The 18,864-nt window shown below is 54.5% G+C and overlaps 2 protein-coding genes across 2 annotated transcripts in view; both read right to left on the bottom strand.

Moving 5' to 3' along the window:
* Positions 1-2,712: 2,712 nt before the first annotated feature.
* On the bottom strand, positions 2,713-12,695 carry Sart1 (squamous cell carcinoma antigen recognized by T cells 1). The gene is made up of 20 exons (XM_005384438.2): positions 12,305-12,695; positions 9,848-9,905; positions 9,411-9,466; positions 8,794-8,920; positions 8,578-8,683; positions 8,280-8,357; positions 8,072-8,171; positions 7,842-7,984; positions 7,535-7,741; positions 6,773-6,897; positions 6,550-6,683; positions 6,324-6,466; positions 4,989-5,162; positions 4,746-4,856; positions 4,440-4,527; positions 3,941-4,031; positions 3,716-3,851; positions 3,110-3,199; positions 2,889-3,010; positions 2,713-2,805 (listed from the first exon to the last, which is right to left on the bottom strand). Exons 1-20 carry the CDS (start codon positions 12,615-12,617, stop codon positions 2,787-2,789), a joined length of 2,421 nt encoding a protein of 806 aa, XP_005384495.1. The 5' UTR covers positions 12,618-12,695; the 3' UTR covers positions 2,713-2,786.
* Positions 12,696-14,143: 1,448 nt separating this feature from the next.
* Positions 14,144-18,864, bottom strand: part of Tsga10ip (testis specific, 10 interacting protein) — a 17,073-nt gene continuing 12,352 nt past the window's right edge. The window contains exons 6-8 of the mRNA XM_005384439.1: positions 15,014-15,113; positions 14,776-14,900; positions 14,144-14,293 (exon numbers count right to left, since the gene is read on the bottom strand). Coding sequence (XP_005384496.1) covers positions 14,161-14,293; positions 14,776-14,900; positions 15,014-15,113 — 358 coding nt within the window. The 3' untranslated portion in view covers positions 14,144-14,160. The remainder of the gene's footprint in view (positions 14,294-14,775; positions 14,901-15,013; positions 15,114-18,864) is intronic.

Consider the following 18,864-nt stretch of genomic DNA (forward strand, 5'->3'; position numbering starts at 1 on the left):
CTAGCAGGCACCCACTTTACACAACAGCACTTCAGGGCCAGGGAAGTGGGGGCTGCAAGGGCCAAGCCTGGCTGGAGAGGAGTCCCTGAATGAGGCTGTCTTCCCAGCAGGCCTGTGGGGAAGTGGCTTTGGTTCTCACCAGAGACCTTGGGCCAGGAAACCTGCCCTATCTAAACCAACGGTAGATGAAGCCTTATCACTGCCAGATGGAACTTTTACAAGACAAAATGGCCCCAGTAGGGTGGTCTGAAGGCTTTCACTCCTCCAGCACTAGGGTCTGAACCCAGAACTTTCACACCCAACTATATCCCTACCACACACACAGACTCATTTTAAGACAGGGTCTTGTTAAGTCACTAAATTGCCCAGGCTAGGCTTAAATTTGCAATCCACCTGTCTCAGCCTCCCACAGTGCTGGGATTACAGGTATGTGTGCCACCATTGCTGGTTTATGGTATCACTTACTAGATAAGCAAAAGGGAACACACAATGGCCCAGAACTGACAGGCAGAGCCCCAAGCTCTTCTTAAAGGAGAGTCTAGGGGCCCAGGGCAGGGTATGGGCATCGCCTAGAGAACAGAACCCCAGAGCCAAGAGCCAGGCCTGACCTAGTTAAGTACACAGGCCACACCAACACCGGACAGCACTGTTCCCAGAAAGCCCCCAAAGGCTGAGATGCCTGGCACTTGGAGGCTGCGTGGAGAGGGCCCGTGCCTTCTCTGACCCCTGAGCATCACTGTGCCCAGGAGCCTGAGTCAGGCGAGTCCTGTGGCCTTGCCCAGCTGCTGAGCAGCAAAGCTGGGACCTGTCCCCCTTGGCTCCTGCTTGCCCTAGAAGCTCGGCCTTCCAGGTCTTGGTGCCTGCAGCCGCTCAACCACTGGGCAGTGCATGCCCAGGAAGCACGTGAGAGTACCTCAGAATAGCAAGTCCCCAAGGCAGGACTAGGAGCTATACGATGCAAAGGTGCCGGGCAGCACCAACCAGAAAGGCACCGGAAGCCCCTCTAGTATTCCTGAGAGCCCTCTGATTCCATTTCACCTACCCAATGACCAGGGCCAAAAATCGGGAAGTTGCCTGAGCCAAACTCATCAATCCTACCTTGGGGCAATCTTGGCTCAAGACCTCTGCTGAATTTGCCAGTCACAGTGGCAGCAGCAACCTAATGGGATGCTTCTTGCAAACGAGGCATGAGCTCCGACAGTGATGCCAGATGACCCACACCAGAGACTGGGAGCACCTCACAGGCTTTCGAGAGGAAAGAATTGGCTCCCCCGAATCCTAGGCTCACTGTGTATCCCCCACAGCACCTTCCTTCCCCAAGAAACCAGAGCAACAAAGGAAACTGGAATCAGATTCGAAAATAGAAGAGCCAAAAAGTAAAGAAATCAGTGAACCCACTGCACGGTTTTGCCACACGGCGATTACCCCATCCAACACCAATTGTTTATTTTAAGGCAACTGGGTTTTGTCATTTGCTTACATTTGTCTCACTCTAAGTTTATTTTTAAAAATTTACCATTTTCAGCCAGCATGACAGCACACACCTGCAATCCCAGCACTCTGGGAAGCTGAGGCAAGAGGATCATAAATTGGAGCACGGTCTTGGCAACTTAGCAAGACCCTGTCTCAAAAAATAAAACAAGAACTGGACACGTAGCTCAGTGCAAAGGCCCTGGGTTTAATCTCCAGCATCACCCCCACAAAAAAAGGGGGGCAGGGGAGAAAAAAAGGACTGAAATGTGTTATGTACTTGTACCAATTCCCCACAATGAAGCAACCATTAGTGAACATGTACTAAAAGATTTTTAAATAAAAATAAAACAATAAAGAGGGCTGAGATGAAGCTCAGTGCAAAGGTTCAATTCCCAACACTACCAAAGAAAAACTTTTTACAACTTATTTTTTGGACTCATTCTTTTATCTTACAATTTGTGGCCTATCCAGAACATACCTAAGGGCACACACACAGGGCAGGCTCCCATCTTCCAGCTTCCCAGAGCTCCTCGGAGGGCTCCCTCCCCGGCTGCGGCAGCCGTGTGCGGCTGGAGGGCTGGGGCTCTGCCCTCCCGAGGCAGCTCACTGTGAGGATGCCAAGGCCCAGGTGCTGCCATAGGCCCAGGTGGTACAAGGACCGGGACAGGAGGTTCACCCTGTCCCTGGACAGGACCCAGTCCCTGCTGTGCCAAGCTGGTCATCCCAGCAACGTATGAACTGTCTAACTAGGGAGACTATAGGGCAGTGTCCCGTGAGGCCTTGGACACTTGGGGGCCAAGTCTCCAATGACACCCCGCACTTCACCTTGAAGCTGGCCCAGGGAGAAGGCAGGACAGCCACTTCCACAGCAGGCCCTGTGCTGCAGCACTGCGGCAGAGGAGGAAACAAACCCACTTCTCTTGCTCTCTTCCTTCATCTCCGCCCAGGTTCCTGAGCCACCTGATGGCCAGGGCTCACTTGGCAGAGGCCAGACTCCAAGCCACATGTGTTCAGGGATCAGTGTCAGCTTGCTCAGCTCTGAATTCCAGGTGAATGACTGAATGATGGGAGCTCACTGAATCCTCAACCATCCTACAAAATGGAGGTGCGGGCTGCACAAACGGCAGAACCAAGACTCAGGAACACGCCGGGATTCACACATCTGACTGGGCATGAGGTCCAGCCTGCGCGAGGGCCGTGTCTCCCCTCCTCCCAGGTCTAGCCCTGGAGTCGGCACCATGACCAGGAAGGAAAAAATAAGGAGGGAGGTTTATTTAACATTAAGGAGGGGAGGGGACCAAGGGCTGACCGGTTCACTTGGTGATGGTGTTCCTGTGGGGGAAAAGAGAGGTGTGAGGCTGGAGCAGGGGCACAGGTTCCCCGCCCCCAGCCGGTCCCGAGAGCCCGCCACTCACGCATTCATGCTCTTGCCACTGCCGCTAAGCACAATGTACGGAGTCTTCTGGGCCTTCTGCTTCTCCTGGAGCAGAGCCACCGTGCCCAGGGGAGTGTCACTGGAGCTCATCTTCTTCAGGAGCTGTGGGTCGGGGCCAGTCAGCACAGGGGCAGGAGCAGGTCCAGCAGTCACCACCCTAGACTCCCACCAAAGCAGAGCCCCTACTCCCTGAGCACTCACCGCCTCCTCATCCAGCTTCTTCATCCGCCGCTCCGTCTTCATCTTGCCCGAGCCCTTGCCATGGAAGCGGTGGGACAGCTGTCGGAATGCCTGGAACACAGGGCAAAAACCGGGAATGGAGGGACCCTGGCCACTTGTACCCGAAGAGCACCCCAACGGGGCAGGGGTGCTAACTCGACCAACTGAATGCAAGGGTCCAGGTGAGAGGGAAGGGCATGGAAACAAGATGCTGGGCCCTCGGGGGCCCCAGCAAAGGTGCCAAGACATTAAAAAAGATAGGCTGTGATGGGGGCGTGGGGGTCTGGAGTGAGACCTGCCATGTGGAGGCTGGGGCTGGAAGGGGAGTGGGGGGTGGTCCTGGGTCCTGCTGCCAAGGATGGTGCCCCGCGGGCAGGAGGCTTCTGCTACAGTGGGTGGGCCGAAGTACAAAGGTGCCTGTGTGACCCTCCTGCCAACCTTCGAGGAGCCTACTAGAGAAGGAAACTGAGGCTCAGAGGTTCTCCATCAGGCCAGACAGGTCCTGCAGCACTGCGCTGCCTCCGTGGGCTCTGACCCACCCGGGACCTGGCACCCTTGGCGCGGCCCCATCTGCCAAGGGGCACTCACCTCCTTGGGAGTGAGCTTCCGGCCTGTCTCATCCACATACTCGATCTTCACGTCTGGCTTGTAGCCATCCTTCTCCTTGAAGTCCTGGGTGAAGCCGCGGTACTCTTCTCTCCTGCTGTACTTGTCATCGATGGCCCTGGACCAAGACAGAGGTCTGTCACACACCAGCCCCCTACAGTGTTGCTGGTAGCTGCACACTGCCACCGGCCCCACCGCCACACTCACATCTTGTCCTCAATGCAGTACACGGCTGAGGGCAGGGACTTGTTGGGGGCCTTCACCCGGGCCACCTTCTGCACTGTGGTCTCCAGCAGACCTGGGGACACAAGGGCTGTCAAGTCCACGCTGCCTACCCCGCAGACAGGACAGCTGCAAGTGAGTGCTTGAAACCCACACAACTCCACCAGGGAGTAAGGGTCTCAGGCTTTTGTACAGACGAAGAAAAGAGAGAATTCAGTCCCTCGCCGAGGACAGCAGAGCTGGGACCCTAACACCTAAGTCTGTTTCCACCTGCCCCACGCTTTCCTGGAGGTGACTCGGAGCCTTGATTGCACAGCAGAGGGACAGACAGACGCTACTACGACCACCCAGAACCAGCCAGAGGGGAAGGAGTGGCTTAGGCACCCAGGAGAGTTGCTCACAGCATCAAGACTGAGGAAGAGGAGGAAGGGGAACCAAAGGGGGCCCCCCAAACCCACTCCCCATGCCACGCAGCTGCCCGCACCTTTGTTCTGACACAGCAGCAGGGCAGCGGCCAGTCCCCTGTTCACAATGGGCTCCTCGTCCAGGATGGTGGTGGAGGAGGCAGAGAACTGCAGATGGCAGACGGTGGGGGTGTGAGCAGACCACGGGGGCTCTTCCCACTGCCCTGCCCACCAGTCACCCCAAGATACTTCTTCCCTTAGTCCCAGAGCTTTAGAGCCCATTCTACAGATGACAAGATGAGGCCCCAGGTCCCTCATTGAGGCAGGGACTGAGCTGAGTACAAGCCCAAGACCCTGCCCAGCCCACAACCAATGCGCATCCTCACATCCTGCTGCTGCTTTTCCTCATCCAGGTTCACAGTGCTCCAGCCAATGTTCTCTTCCCCATCCGACTCGGAGCCGCCATTGGCTGAGCGCTCCTCGTCCCGTTCGAAGTCCTGAGGCAGGAAGCCAAGGTCAGCCTGGACAGCACCAGCCCGCTGACCCCACGGGCTGGGCCTGTCACCAAGGACCCATAGGCCCTGGCCTAGAGCAGAACACGCCAGAGAGCAGGGGACTGTGGGACCCACCATGAGCTCCTCTTGCTCCTCCCGGTTGCCGGCCAGCCCATAGGTGGGGATCTCCCCCAGAGTGCGGCAGAACTCCGAGGTGGCGTTGAAAACGATGGCCCCCTTCCGCTCGGGATCCTCCTCCTCCTCCCAGCCCCGCTGGCGAGACTCCAACTTCTTCACAATCTCCACCACCTGGGGGAGGGAGCAGCTGTGGGCAGAGCCAGACGTTTCTGGGGTGATGCCACTGAGACCCAGGAGCCCATGGATCCTCCCTTGGTCTGATATGTAAGCCTCCCACAGCCCAATCCGACCGGCTTCCTCTTCCCTCCTGGCCTCCCTCTGACCAGTTTCTAATCCCTGTCCACCTCAGCGGCCACTTTTCTGCTCCAACCCATCAATGGCTCCCTATTGGCCTTTGAATTAACATCCAGAATCCTCCATAGCCCCTCCTGACCCAGCTTGTGCCCACCGCTCTCCCAAGCCCCACTCACTGCCTCGGAGGCCAGGGACTCCCCTGCCCTTCTGCTCCTCACCCAGAAACTTCTCCTTGCACGACTCGCTTCTGAAAGCCCCTCTGACCACAGGCGGCCCATGCTCCAGACTTCCCGGCTGGCATTTCCCAGCCTGCTCCACAGAGCAAGGGGGGCCCTGGAGAGGAGCTTCCCTGTGCTGCCAGTGCCAAGGGAGCAGCCCGCGCACCCCCCCCCCCTCCTAACTCTACCGTGCGGATGCCCAGCCTCGCACACAGATACCCCAGCAACTCCCCTCTTAAAAAGCCTTCCCCCCCAACCCCCCCCAGCCAGGTGTGGGGGTACACACCCACGATTCTAACACCTGCAAGCAGAGGCAGGACAATGGCCTCCAGCCTGAACCATACAGTGAGACCCTGTCTCAACAAAGCAAAACAACCATCCCAACCCTGTCACCCCCAGAACAGGACAACAAGCTCCCAGAGCAGCTCCAGTCACTACGTCCTCCTGTGTCCAGCTCATATAAGTGCCCTGTGAAGGTCAGTGACAGCTGAGGCCACTGGTGCCTGACCGTTCACCTCAGCTCTCACCAGTCAGCCGCTCACTCCCTGCTCCAGCGACCCCTCCGTGAGTGCTGCAGTGTCTGCCCTGCTTCCCGAGGCTATGACACCCAGCCCTGAGAACAGGGCCTCCCTCACAACAGGCATCTGACACACATATCCCCAAAGAAAAGAGGCCAGGAGCCACCCGCTAAATCTGGAGACCTGCTCATCAGGTGACATTTCATAGAAAAGAGCCTTCTGGTTCCCACCGGAAGGTGCTCCTGCTCCTGAAGACAGAAGCCACCCCCCCTACACACACACACCACTGCAGCCAGCCTCACCTTCTCGCCACTGTCCCGCAGCTGCTGCAACTGCTGCAGCTGCCGCAACCGCCGCCCCTTCTCCAGCTGCTTCTGCAACTCCAGTTCCGCCTCATCCTCCTCCAGCGCCTCTGGCGACCCTGACGGCAGAGCTCCCCCATCCTCTGGTGGGAACACAGGATGGCCACTCATACCAGCTCCTGGGCTCCCTGGGCCCTGTCCCCAGCCCCGCCAGCCGGCCCCTCACCCTCATCACTGATGTCCATGTTCTCCACACGGGTGTCATCTGATGGTGGGGGCTGGGGCACAGGCTCTTTCTCAGCATCCTCGGGGCTGGCCTCCTCTACCTCTGGCACTCGGCGCCGACCCCTGCCCCGAAGCCTAGGAGGAAGAGGTCCCACAGTGAGGGTCAGCCCCTCAGCTGGGCCAGGCCAGGCCAGCCCTCCACCCACCACTGTGTCTAATCCCACCTTGAACCAAAGTCCCCATCTTGAGTTTGGTCCCCAAGGGGCAGCAAATCATCTGCTCGCATGACCACCTCCTTTTCCTTCTTACGGATTTTCTTCACCCTCCGTTTGGTCTTTTTAAAGGTCACCTGAGGGGGGAAAAGGACAGCTGTGAGGGAGGAAGAGTGGTCTGTGACCTCAGGCTGTCTAAAGCCTCTCTAAAGAGAGCTCTTTTGATGTGCCTCTGCCTGTCACTGTGTCCAGCACTTCCAAAATGTCCAATTTGTGAGGTGGGTACTATATCACTCCACTGAGACACAGGCACTGAGCCCGGAGAGGTTAAGTACCCTACCCGGGGCTGCCCAGCTCCTCTACGGGAGAGCTGGGCCCACACCCTCAGCAGTCAGGCTCCAGCACTCTCCTGCGCAGCCATGATGCTAAGGGCACAGCTGTCTGCACCTATTTCCACAGTCTCTCCACAGGCCAGATCCAAGTGCACCTACAAAACTGCAACTCCTTTCACTGTGGCAGCTTCTGGAGATGGCTGCTGTCTGTCAAACGATGCACCCAAGACACAAGCTGCATATGTGGCACAGGAAACATGTACTTGGGTTCCCTGGCTCAACAGTCCCTGCCTGTCAACACCCAGTGCCTCCCTGGACTGCTGTTTACCACTCACCCAAGAACCAAGCACAGCCCCAGTACTCAACCTCCCTCCAGGGCCTGCCAGAGACTCCCAAGGGGCAGGACAACGGCCACCCCATACACAGCAGGGGTGGGGCTCACCATCTCCTCCGGTGTCAGGTACTCAGAGGCTAGCCGGGGTCCCACCGAGCTCAGGGACTGTGCCTGCAACCGCAGCTTGGTCCGGATCTCTTCCAGCTCACGTTCCCGCAGGCCATCAGCTGTGCCACCCTGCTCCAGCCGGAAGGAATGTGGCCGCTCACCCTCCAGCTCCTCATCGTATTTGGCCAGGATAGAGCGAGGTTTTTGCTGCAAGGGAAGACGCAGGGGTTGGGACCTGGGCCGGCCACTGTCTCCTGGCACCTCATGCCAACACTCTCCACCCCAGCCGCATGCGCTGCCAGCGTGCCTGTGCCAGGTCATCCACGCTCTCATCCTCTGCATAGGGCAGGTAGTCAGGCTTCTTCTTCCGCAGCTCCACGTTCTTCTCTGCCCGCTCCTTATCCACCAGGTTCACGTTCACCAGCACATCCTCCTCCTCCTGCAGCACGCCTGGGAAGAGAGCAGTCAGCAGCCAACCTACTGGCCCTGGACACTGCGATGTCCTGGCCCCCGCCTGAGCCCCCTCGAGCCACTCACCTTTGTCCTTCAGGGTGAGGATCACAGTCTCCCCCTCTCGGAAGGACTCTATGGCATGTTCAACAGTGAGGCCCTGCAGGTCCCGGGCACTGTACAGGTCCTAAGGGGGAAGGTCCAGCCAAGTAAGGGGCCACGTGTAGCCCCCAGTGCTGGGATGGCAACACCAAGGCCACAGCGCCCCCACCATCACCAGCTGCTACAGCCTCACCTGCCGCCTCTGCCCAAATTCCTCCTCCACCAGAGTGCTGACACCAAACTCTTGGTCCATCTCCTCCAGCAGCTTGGCCTGTGGGACATGAAAGGATGACCCATGACCTCAAGCCATTTAGCATTACCAGAAAACACCACTACTCTACCAGGTGCGAGTGCAAGGGGGCAGGACCTGCAGGCAAGCCGTGCAGAATCCAGAGCAGACAGCACCGAGCACGGGCCTCGCCTGCCCAAGCTGTCTCCCCTGCTGAAGGTCAGGCCCTGGCCTCACCAGCCCTGACTGCCCTGGGGCTCACCCTCTTCTCTGCCAGGTCCTTCTCCTTCTGCAGCTGCCGGCTCCTCTCGATCCAGGCTGCGGTGTCATCCAGCCAGGGGTCGTCCTCCCCCAGCGTCTTTATCTTCCTGAAGGAGGAAAAGAATGCTCAGAGGAGCCCCGTGCCTGCTTCCCCTCCCCAACCCACAAAGTGAAAGGACAGCAGCTTCCCCCGGCACCTTGGACAGGACCCCCTTACCCCAACTTCTGGTTCAACAGCCGCTTTTCCTTGGCAGCTGCCAGTTTCTCCCGGAGTTCCTCTCGCTGTCGCAAGGCCATGGGGTTGATGACATCAGCGGCCACGGGCTCCTCCTTGGTGCCCGCCTCTGGAAGGGGGGCCCAGACGTGAGGCTATGTCTGCCCATGGCTGGAGGGAGAGGAGGGAGCCACTCACCCTGCCCCCTTCCAGCTCAGGGCGCCAGAAGAGGCCAGGAGAAGGCAAGAGTCCTTCACCGACCTATCCCACTTCACCCCACACTCCTGTGTCACCGCATGCAGCAACAGGACCTTCAACCTTCCAAAGTGCCTGTTTTTTTTTTAAGCAAACCAACCAAGTCCTGCACAGCCCAGGCAGTATGCAGCAACCGCGCACCTCTCCGCCCATATACTTGCACCTCCCCGTCAGGAGGATGCCAGGCCCAGCCAGGACAAGTGCATCCTAGATCCCCACTGTGCCCGCAGGCAGGCAAATGTACACACAGGATCACTAACTCGAGCTGTCTCTGTGCATTCTCCCTACTTTCTTCAAAGACCCCTTCAGATGGCCTCTCTGCCCCACCCCACATGCCTTCCCGAGACCCCGAGTCCCACACTCACCTTTCTTGACAGCACTGACTTCTAAGGGTTTCATCCCCAACTTTGCCCGGAGTTTACTGAGGACAAGAGACACACAAATGTCAGGAACTACAAAAGAAATAGGGCACCGAGAGCATTGCCGGACAGGAAGCGAAAATACTGGGAACAAGTGGTCTGAAGGGTCCTAAGTACAGGCCTGACCTGGGCAGCCTAGGACACCAGGAGGGTGCCAGCCCCCAGACCAAGGACCATGGGTGCTCGGGATGGTTTGCCCCTAACCAGTGCCCTCCTGCTTGGCCCTCTGCTTCCTCCCGTGACTCATAAGCAGCTACAATGACTTATACGGACCTTACCAGTCCAACTGGCACTCTGTAACGGAAGAAAGCCTCCCCAGGTGCTGCCCCACAAAATGCCTGTTGCAGGGGAAAAAAGCCAAAGCACAGGGAGATGGTACTCACTTGGACTCCTCAATGCTGAGTGACGAGGCATCTCCTGAGCCAGCTTTGGAGCTCGCAGCTGCAAAAAAAAACACAGCTCAGGGGCGTACTACCGTATCCCAAACCCAGGACTTTTGGCTCCAACCATAGAGTCAAAGATGAGCATCAGCACCTGGGTCTGCTAACATCAGAAAGCTGCAGCTTCTTTCCTAGTAGGCTCCCCAACACTGCCTCTACCTGAGCCCTCTTTATCTGTCCTACTCTTTCCTGACCCTTGAGATTCAACTTTCTGCACTCCTCATTTTGCCCTCTCCATCTACTTTTGTCTTTTTGAGACAGGGTCTCACTATGCAGTTCAGGCTGGCCTTGAACTCACTTTGTAGCCTAGGCTGACCTCAAACTCACAGGGATCCTCCTGCCTCAGCCTCCTGAGTGTTGGGATTACAGGTGTGTGCCACTATGCTGGTTCCACCCACTTTGTACATGGTGTATTTTCAACCTCAGATGTCCTCTCTGGTCCTCTTCTGATTGGAAAAATCCTATCAGGACCTTCAGGAAGTCCTGTTCAATTACCGATCAGAACTATCTGCCCTGAACACCCAGCAGTTGTCATCTCAGGTCTCTTCCTCCCCACAGGACAGGGACTGTATCAGTAGCAACTGTGTTTTCTATGTAATGTGAAGTAAAGAAACTGTACTGTGCTGGATGTTGGAGACACAGACAAATAAGCATTTTGGACCTGCTCCAGCCACCTCTCACATAGCGACTTCACTGACCACCACAGAGGAGGTTTGATACCATCAGATGCGGTTCCCTCCATTACCGTCTACCCATGAACACATCCTTTCCTGTATCCCCAACCTACTTCTCTTTAATCCCAAGGTCCCTCTTTCCACCTAGGCCCTCTACAAGGTCACCTGCCTCTTTAGTACCAAATCCAATGGATTCTTTTCAGTTCTGGTCTGCTTGATCTCTCGTGGTGACACTGTTGATCACGCCCTCCTCCTAGCAATGCTCTCAACCCACAGACCCCATGACCAGTGAGCCTCTGTTTTTCCTTTTTGCCTATTCTACCTCCTGTTTTGTAGTATCTTCCTCTGCCACTACTAAACTACTGGCATCTCTCAGGTTGTATATCTCTTTTTTTTTTTCCAGTACCGGGAATCGAACTCACGACCTTGCACTTGCCAGGCAGGCGCTGTGTCACTGAGCTAAATCCCCAGCCTCTCAGGTTGTATCTCTTACCCTGGTTTCTCACTCCACACTCTCAGAAGGCTTCATTAGCCACCTAAACATTCACAAATCCAAAAATCCCCTTATCCAACACCAATCTCGAACTTCTCCACGCACAACCACCTCAATACTCTCCAAAACTGAATCCGTTATCTTTCTCCTGCTTCAAATCTTCTCTTCGAAAGTCCTCAATTTCAACAGATGTCACCACCATTCATCTAACTGCTCACTCCAAAATATAAGGTGTCAGACTCTTTTTTCTTCCTCCCGTTCTAATCCAAACACTAAATTTATTGTTCAGTCCTCCTCCAAAATACATCTTCAGGCTGCTCACTTCTCTCCAACGACTGCTGCTGCCTTGGTGCAGGCCATCAACCCTCACCTGGTTGCTTTACAGCCCACCTGACTTCGGGGCCTCTAGTCCTACCTTTGATCAAATATTTACATGTAGCGATTTTTTTCCCCCCTTTTGAGACAGGGTCTCGATATGCAGTTCAGACTGGCTTTGAGCTCACTTTGTAGCCCAGGCTGACCTAGAACTCACAGGAATCTTCCTGCCTCAGCCTCACAAATGCTGGGATTACAGGCGTGCGCCACCACGCCCAGAAACTATACCGTGACTTTTCTACAAAACATTAATCTGATCAACTCACTCCCCAACGCAAATCCATTAACTTCCTACCACCCTGAAACAATCTCCAAATTTAACAAGGTCTACAATACAGTACAGGGTCCTTTGAGTTCAGACCCCAGCCTATCTTACTACTACCTCAAGTAAGAGATAGTACACGACTTGCCCAATACCAGGTTTTCTCTTTATTCGTTTTACTTTTTTGGTACTGGGGATGGAACATAGAGCCTTCATACACCTACACCTTCAGGCCCTTTTTTCTTTTTTTTTTTTTTGAGCCACGTTCTCGCTAAATTACTAAACTGCCCAGGCTGATCAAATTTGCGATCTTCCTGCCTCGGTCTCCCGGAGGGCTGGAATTACTGCTCTGCACCACCATGCCAGGTGCCCTCTCGCCTCCGCACACGGTGACACTTCTTCGCTCATTCACCCAACATTTACTGAGGGCCTGGCTCGCATGACGCCAGACAACTGTTGTCAACCTTTAACCCCAAACAATCAAGGCAAGACCATTTAAGCGCAGGAGCCTGAGCCTGGAGAGCCCCGCCGACCTGCCAGCACCCCGACCCCCGGACCCCCGCCCCGCGCCACCCCTGAACAGACCCGGCCCCTACCGGCCTCGTAGCCATCATCGCGTTTTTCCCGCTTCACTCGCCGCTCCGAGGGCTCAGCCTGGCTGCGCTCCCGCCCGTGCGCGCCGCTACGGGCTTCGGCTTCTGCCCCGCGCCGCCCACTCCCGCGCTCACTCCCACGCTCCCGGCTCCGCTTCCGTCGTTCACCGCCGCTGCCGCCGCCGCCGCCACTCCGATGCTTGTGTTTTTTGTGCTCCCGATGCCGTGGAACCTGCTCAGCGGAGCTCCCGGTGCTGGCCGCAGCAGTAGTTCCGGCTGCCTCTTTTTCTCCGCGGTGCTTCTTTGACGACCCCATTGTGGTACGTCTGCCTTGGAGCCGGGCCGCTGCGGAGCCCCGACGACGCAAAATGGAAACACTTCCGGGTCACACGGCAGCCGTGAGCCTGTTGCCGGAAGCCAAGAGCGGTTGCTTCCGTGGTTAGAACCTGCCCCAAGAGCTCATGGGAAGTCAGGATTGGAGCCCGACTGCGCAAGCGCCGGGTGGCGGTGCCGTACCAAGTTTGACTTTTCGCGTGTGGGCGTAGATGCGAGTCGTGAATTCCAAAGGTCTTAGGACCTAAAGCACTTCTAAATCAGCAGCCCAGAAACGGAGAACACCTCCCCGACACACCGTAGGGTGCTCAGTGCCCCCTGTTCTTTCGGGGATGGCTCTTCCTTGCCGAAGGGTGCCCTTCCAGTGGGCCTCCCGGGGTCGTGGCTCTCGCGGGTGTCGAGTGAGGTGGCGTGTTTTCCTCTACCTCGAGACTCCCCCCACCTCCCCCAGCGCTGCACAGTCCAGGCTCGAAACTGCTCCCATACTGTCAGGGCACGCTGCCCATCCACATTCCGAGTTGGGTTTATGTAACCTGTGAACTACTAAGGAGGTCCATATGAGCCGTGTGTCCGCGAACCCTTGAAATTGAGTGCAAAGTTCCACACACCCGTGTATGTGCGCTTTTCTTTCCTCTCTTCCCTGGGATACATAGGGTTACAGTCTCTCTCTGTCCCTCTGTCTCCCTGTCTGTGTCGCGTGCCCTCTCTCTCTCGCTCTCACTCTCGCTCTTGCTCTCGCTCTTTTTCTCTTTCACACACACATACACACCCACCCACACACACACACTCCCTCACGCACAGAAGGGCTTTAACTTAAAATTAACAAACCCTGTTCAAAATCTGATATCTCCACCCAGCAGCTGCTCCATCTGTGGGCTCCCTGTGAGACCCAACATGTTAGGACGTGTTGTGTGCACCCCTTTAAGTCCCCCTCCCCTACGGGACTGGGAGTCCTCAAAGGCAGAGACCAGTCTGTCATGTTCACTCTTGAGTTTCTAGATTCCAGCATATATGTTGGAGACAGGACAGAGAAATCTCAGTTGTCACTTTTCAAAATGCCCCACTCGGCCAGGCGTGGTGGCCTACACCTGTAATCCCAGCACTCTGGAGGCTGAGGCAGGAGGATTGCCTGAGTTTGAGGCCAGTCTGGGCTACACAGTGAGTTTGAGGCCAACGTGAATGATATAGCAAGACCCTGTGTCTCAAAAAGAAAAAAAAAAAATGACCCACTTGCTGGGAGTGGTGGTAATCCCACCATTCAGAGGCAGGAGAATCACCTCAAATTCCAGACCAGGCTGGGCTACACAAGAGGCCCCGTCTCAACAAAACAAACAAAAAAGAAATGCACTACTCCTCAGGAGCAGAGACCAAGCTGTGTGTGCTAGGTGAGGGGCAGCCAGAAAGCTGGAGCTCTTGCGGGTGGGGATAGAGCTAAGCCGCTGCTGCTCACTTGACTCCTTCTGTTCCCAACCCACAGCCTTTCCTCCACATCTCAGAAACCTCACGCGGTATTTACCACAGCACCTTTAATTTTTATCTTGACTATTCTCTGGGTCCAGGCTGGGAGAGGAGCGCCTGTCCGGCTGGCTGCTGATGGGTTCAGTCCTTGGAGGGCTCTGAGAAGAGGGTTCCATTCTCACCCCCATTGATCTGTGGCCCCTTAAAGACACAGATGGAGGCGAGTGGGCTCCACGGCTCCCCACCTGATGACTGAGGAAATCCCGGTCTCTGTGGGTTCAAACCCAGCTCCTACGCTGGCTTGCTGTGTGGCCCTGGGAAAGTGACTTCCCTTCCTTGAACTTCATTTTCCTACTTGCAAAGTAGGCTTTGTTATTCCTGCTCTGTACCTGGTGATTCCGCAGTCTTAAGGGGCAGTGTACGTGAGGTGACTAGCATGGCGCTAATGGCTTGGTGCGCAGCCACTCAGATGGCAACAGACCCCTAGCCTGCTCAACTGCTTATTTACTCTGTAAGGAAAGCCCTGTCCTCAGGTCTTCAGTTTCCTTGTTGGGAATCAAGGACAATAACCCCACCCCACCTTCCTGGTGAGAGAGGAAACGGCAGAGCCCAGAGGCTGGTGTTTGTGCCCCTTTCCGTGGCAGTTCGGCACAGCCAGTCCTTAGCCAGTCAGCCAACCTCACCTGGGCTTCCTGGCAGTGCCCTCTGCATCCCCTTTTCCTGCTTCAGCCAGAAGCTGCTCTTCATCCACTCCCAGTGCCGACAGCACCTGGGAGAAGCGCCGGGTCACGGTCAGCCTGGCATTGGCCTGAGGAGAGAGATGAGGGGCTTCCTGCTCTCCACTGAGGCCACCGTGGGCTATAATTTCTGTGAGGGTCTCAGGGATTCCATCTCCATTCTCGGGGAGCACCGCAGCCTCACCTGCATGGCCTGCTGAAACAGGAAGGGCCGGGCCTGCACCCGGTGCTGGATGCCCTGCAACTCCGCCTGGTACTCAGCAAAGCGCTGTCGCTCCTGGCGCCTGTGGGCGAGATGGGCCTCTGGGCAGCTGACGTGGACACAAGCCACCCCACGTCCAGATTAAGCTTGTCCTCACTATGGAGTTTTTGAAAGCCCCCGCTCTGACCTTTACGAAGCCATTTCATTCCCACCCCTGCCTTGGATTCTTTTAAAGGTCTGCCACGGTTGAAATAATTTGACCCATTTTACTGGGAGCTCAGGAATGCTGAGGGATCTGTCCAAGGTTGTGTGACCTGGAAGTGGGAGCTGAGCCCCAAGGCCCAGTCTAGGCCGCGCAGCCACCCCCAGAGAAGGACACAGGCGCGGCTTGCACACCTGCCCCTCCCTGCACTTGGGCCCTGCTCCCCCTCCCGCTGCAGCTCTGAGGCGGAAACTGTGGTTGCTGGCTGTGTGACTCGGAGAAGGCCTCTTTCTCGGCTCTCTGCTGTTTTCTTTGCTGTGCTCTAGCATGGACCACACAAGCTTGCCAGTGTTCTCTGTGCTTCTAATAAGCAGGGAGCTCAGGAAATAGGACAGAGTAACCAAAGAAATGTGTTGCAAATACCACATCCTGGGAGGGCCTGGGCTCGACTGGGAAGGCACAGTTTCCATTTACAGAAATCCAGTTTGTGCACTTTTCAGACTTGTGACTGCTAAACTGGGCACAGTGCTGCACACTTGCAATCCCAGCACTTGAGAGGCTGAGGCAGGAAGAGCGCTGAGAATTTCAGGCCAACCTGGGATGTAGAGTGAATTCAAGTCCAGCCTGAACTATATAGCAAGACCTTGTCTTAGAAGAAGGAGAAGGAGAAAGAAAGGGAAAGAAACAGGACTGCAACTAGCTGAGTGACTACTTTAACAAAGAGATCTATAAATAAAATATTTTTTAAAAAATAAAGAGATCAAACGGCTTTTTTTGCCACACCCTATACAGGAGCAGATGTCCTTTAGTAAAGCATAAGAGACAGGCCACAGGCTGTGGTGTGGTGTCCCCCATGGGCAGAGGGGGCAGTCGGCGAGACCTGAGATTATTTATATTGGGCCCTGTGGCCAGGTGCTGAGTAGGAACCTTCTCCCATGAAGAAAAAGATGGGGCTGTGAGAACCCATTGCCAGGAAGACAAATTCCTACAAAAAGGGTCTTCCCCACTTGAGTGTATTCACAGGAGTTACACGTGTCATGGTGGGGGTGGGTAGGTGTCACAAGTTGCTATTAATACTTTCCCACGATGCCACATGTATTTTTCTTTCTTTTTTGTTTTGTTTTTGTTGTTGTTGTTGCTTGAGATTTTGAGACACTCTCAGTATGCAGTCTAAGCAGGCCTTAAACTCACTGTGTAACCCAGGCTGACCTTGAATTTGCAATGATCCTCTTGCCTCAGCCTCCCAAGTCTTGGGATTACAGGTGTGCACCACCATGCCCGGAATGTGCATTTTTCTTGCTGTATACATTTTAAAAATACAAATTGCTGGGCAATTTGTGACATATTCCTGTGATTCCAACACTTAAGAAACTGAGGCAAGAGGATTGCTGCAAGTTTGAGGCCCACTTGAGCTACATAGTGACTTCAAACCCAGCCTGAACTAAATAGGGAGACCCTGTCTCAAATCTAGAAACACAATAAATATAAAATACAAGTTGGGTTTGTCTTGTTTTAGTGTTAGTTTTGTGTTGTTTCATTTTTGAGACACACTCTCACTATGTCACTGAGCCATTCTCTTGTCTCAGCCTCCCAAGTAGCTGCGACGTCAGGTGCAAGCCACAGATACCCAGCTTCTTACTGGATACTCTATGTTACTTCTGTTAGGAATGAAAGGAAGCCCACATTTTAGAGTCCCAGTAGATATCAGTCACTATCTCAGAATGACAGGAACACATATATCCCTGCTACACGGTCGCCTCTGTGAGCCTGGCCCTCTGGGGCAGGGTGGAGTCTCCCATTTGGTTCAGACCCAAAGTTCCAGGGCTTTAAGGGCTGGGAGACCATGCTGGAAAGATGTGCTTATGCTATAAAGTCTCAAGAAAGAAAAGGGCAAGCTCAAACTACTCCTCTCACTGTACCTGCCAATAGAAGTGCTAACACCTTGTTGTTATATCTTTACTCAAAAACCAAATGACTCAGCACTCAGGAAGCTGAGGCAGGAGGATCACTGAGAGTTTGAGACCAGCCTGGGCTACAAAGTGAGCTCAAGGCCAGCCTGAATTGAATAGTGAGACCCTGTCTCAAAAAGATAAAAACAAACAAAAAAACTAAATGACTAATTTGAGTCCTGGCAAGGAGAAAGCACCTTCCTAATCTTTGGCCAAGAAGCCCCCTAAAATACACTTGACCTCAGAGCCTCTATTTCCTCATCAAGTGCTCACTTCTGCAGCACATATACAAAAATATTTCCTCATCTGTAAAGCTGGGGAGCTGGTCTGGGTGTGGTGGTACACACCTGTAATCCCAGTACTCAGGAGGCTAAGGCAAAAGGATTGCCACAAGTCTGAGGCCAGCCTGGGCTACATAGTGAGTTCAAGGCCAGCTTGAACTACATAACAAGGCCCTGTCTCAAAAAAATCAAACAAACAAACAAAAGAAAATTTAAAAAAATACAGGCCAGGATTGGTGGTACACACCCGTAATCCCAGTACTTGGGAGGCTGAGGCAGGAGGATCGTTGTGAGTTCGAGGTCAGCCTGGGCTACATAGTGAGCTCAAGCCCAGCCTGAACTGCATAGCGAGACCTTGTCTCAAAAAAACCCAAAAATAAATAAATAAAAATTTTAAAAATTAAAAATAAAGTTGGGGTAACAAAACTGAGACTCAAAGAGTAGGTGCCCCTTTTAGTGCAGAAACCTTCTTCTCCCTCTGAGCCACTCCACTCTCCATGGGTGACAGGAGAGGTGGTGTGGAAAGGGCCAAACTGGTACCAGCTGCACCCAGGAGATGCTCAGGCCGACAACCTGGACGGTGTGGCAAGGTGAGTATTTACTGAGGCCAGAACCCCAGCTGTGTGGCTCATTTGAGGCCTTTGCCAGTCATTTTCTGGGCCTCCATTTCCTCATCCATAAGACAACAGGGCAATGATTTTCCCAACTTCACAGGACTGGTAGGAATAGGTTTCTTTTTACTTATCTGCTTTTTAAGCCAGATTGTCATTATGTAGTTCAGGCTGGCCTTGAGCTCACTAGGTAGCCCAAGTTAACCTGGAACTCATGGCGATCCTTCTGCCTCACCCTCCTTATTGCTAGGATTACAAGCATGCTCCACCACGCCTGGCTGCCTGCTAGGAATAGAAGTATTTTAAAAATGTGCCTGTGCCAGAAATGGTGGCACATGCTATAATTCCAGGTAGCTGAGCAGCTGAAGAGAGAGGATTGCAAGATTGAAGCCAGCCTGGGCAAAAACTTATCCCAAAATAAAATTTTGAAAAGAACTGGGGAGCTGAGCATCACCATGAATTCAGGGTCAGCCTGGCCTACATAGCGAATTCAAGGCCAGTTTGAACTACATACTACTCTGTCTCAAACCAAAAAGGGTGGTGGTGGCTGGAGATGTAGCTGAGCATTCCTGGGTTCAATCCCAGTACAAATAAATAAAGAAATACCTGACTCACAAATTTACTTTCTAGAAAAGTTGTCAAGATATAAGAACAAGAAGCTGGCCATGGTGGCACATGCCTGTAATCCCAGCACTTGGGAGGCTGAGGCAGGAGGATCGTCATGAGTTCAAGACCAGCCTGAGCTACAAAATGAGCTCAAAGCCAACCTGAACTGTATAGTGAGACCTTG

This window comes from Chinchilla lanigera, unplaced genomic scaffold (assembly GCF_000276665.1).
Source record: "Chinchilla lanigera isolate Chin_1 unplaced genomic scaffold, ChiLan1.0 scaffold00021, whole genome shotgun sequence".
Classification (NCBI taxonomy): Eukaryota; Metazoa; Chordata; class Mammalia; order Rodentia; family Chinchillidae; genus Chinchilla; species Chinchilla lanigera.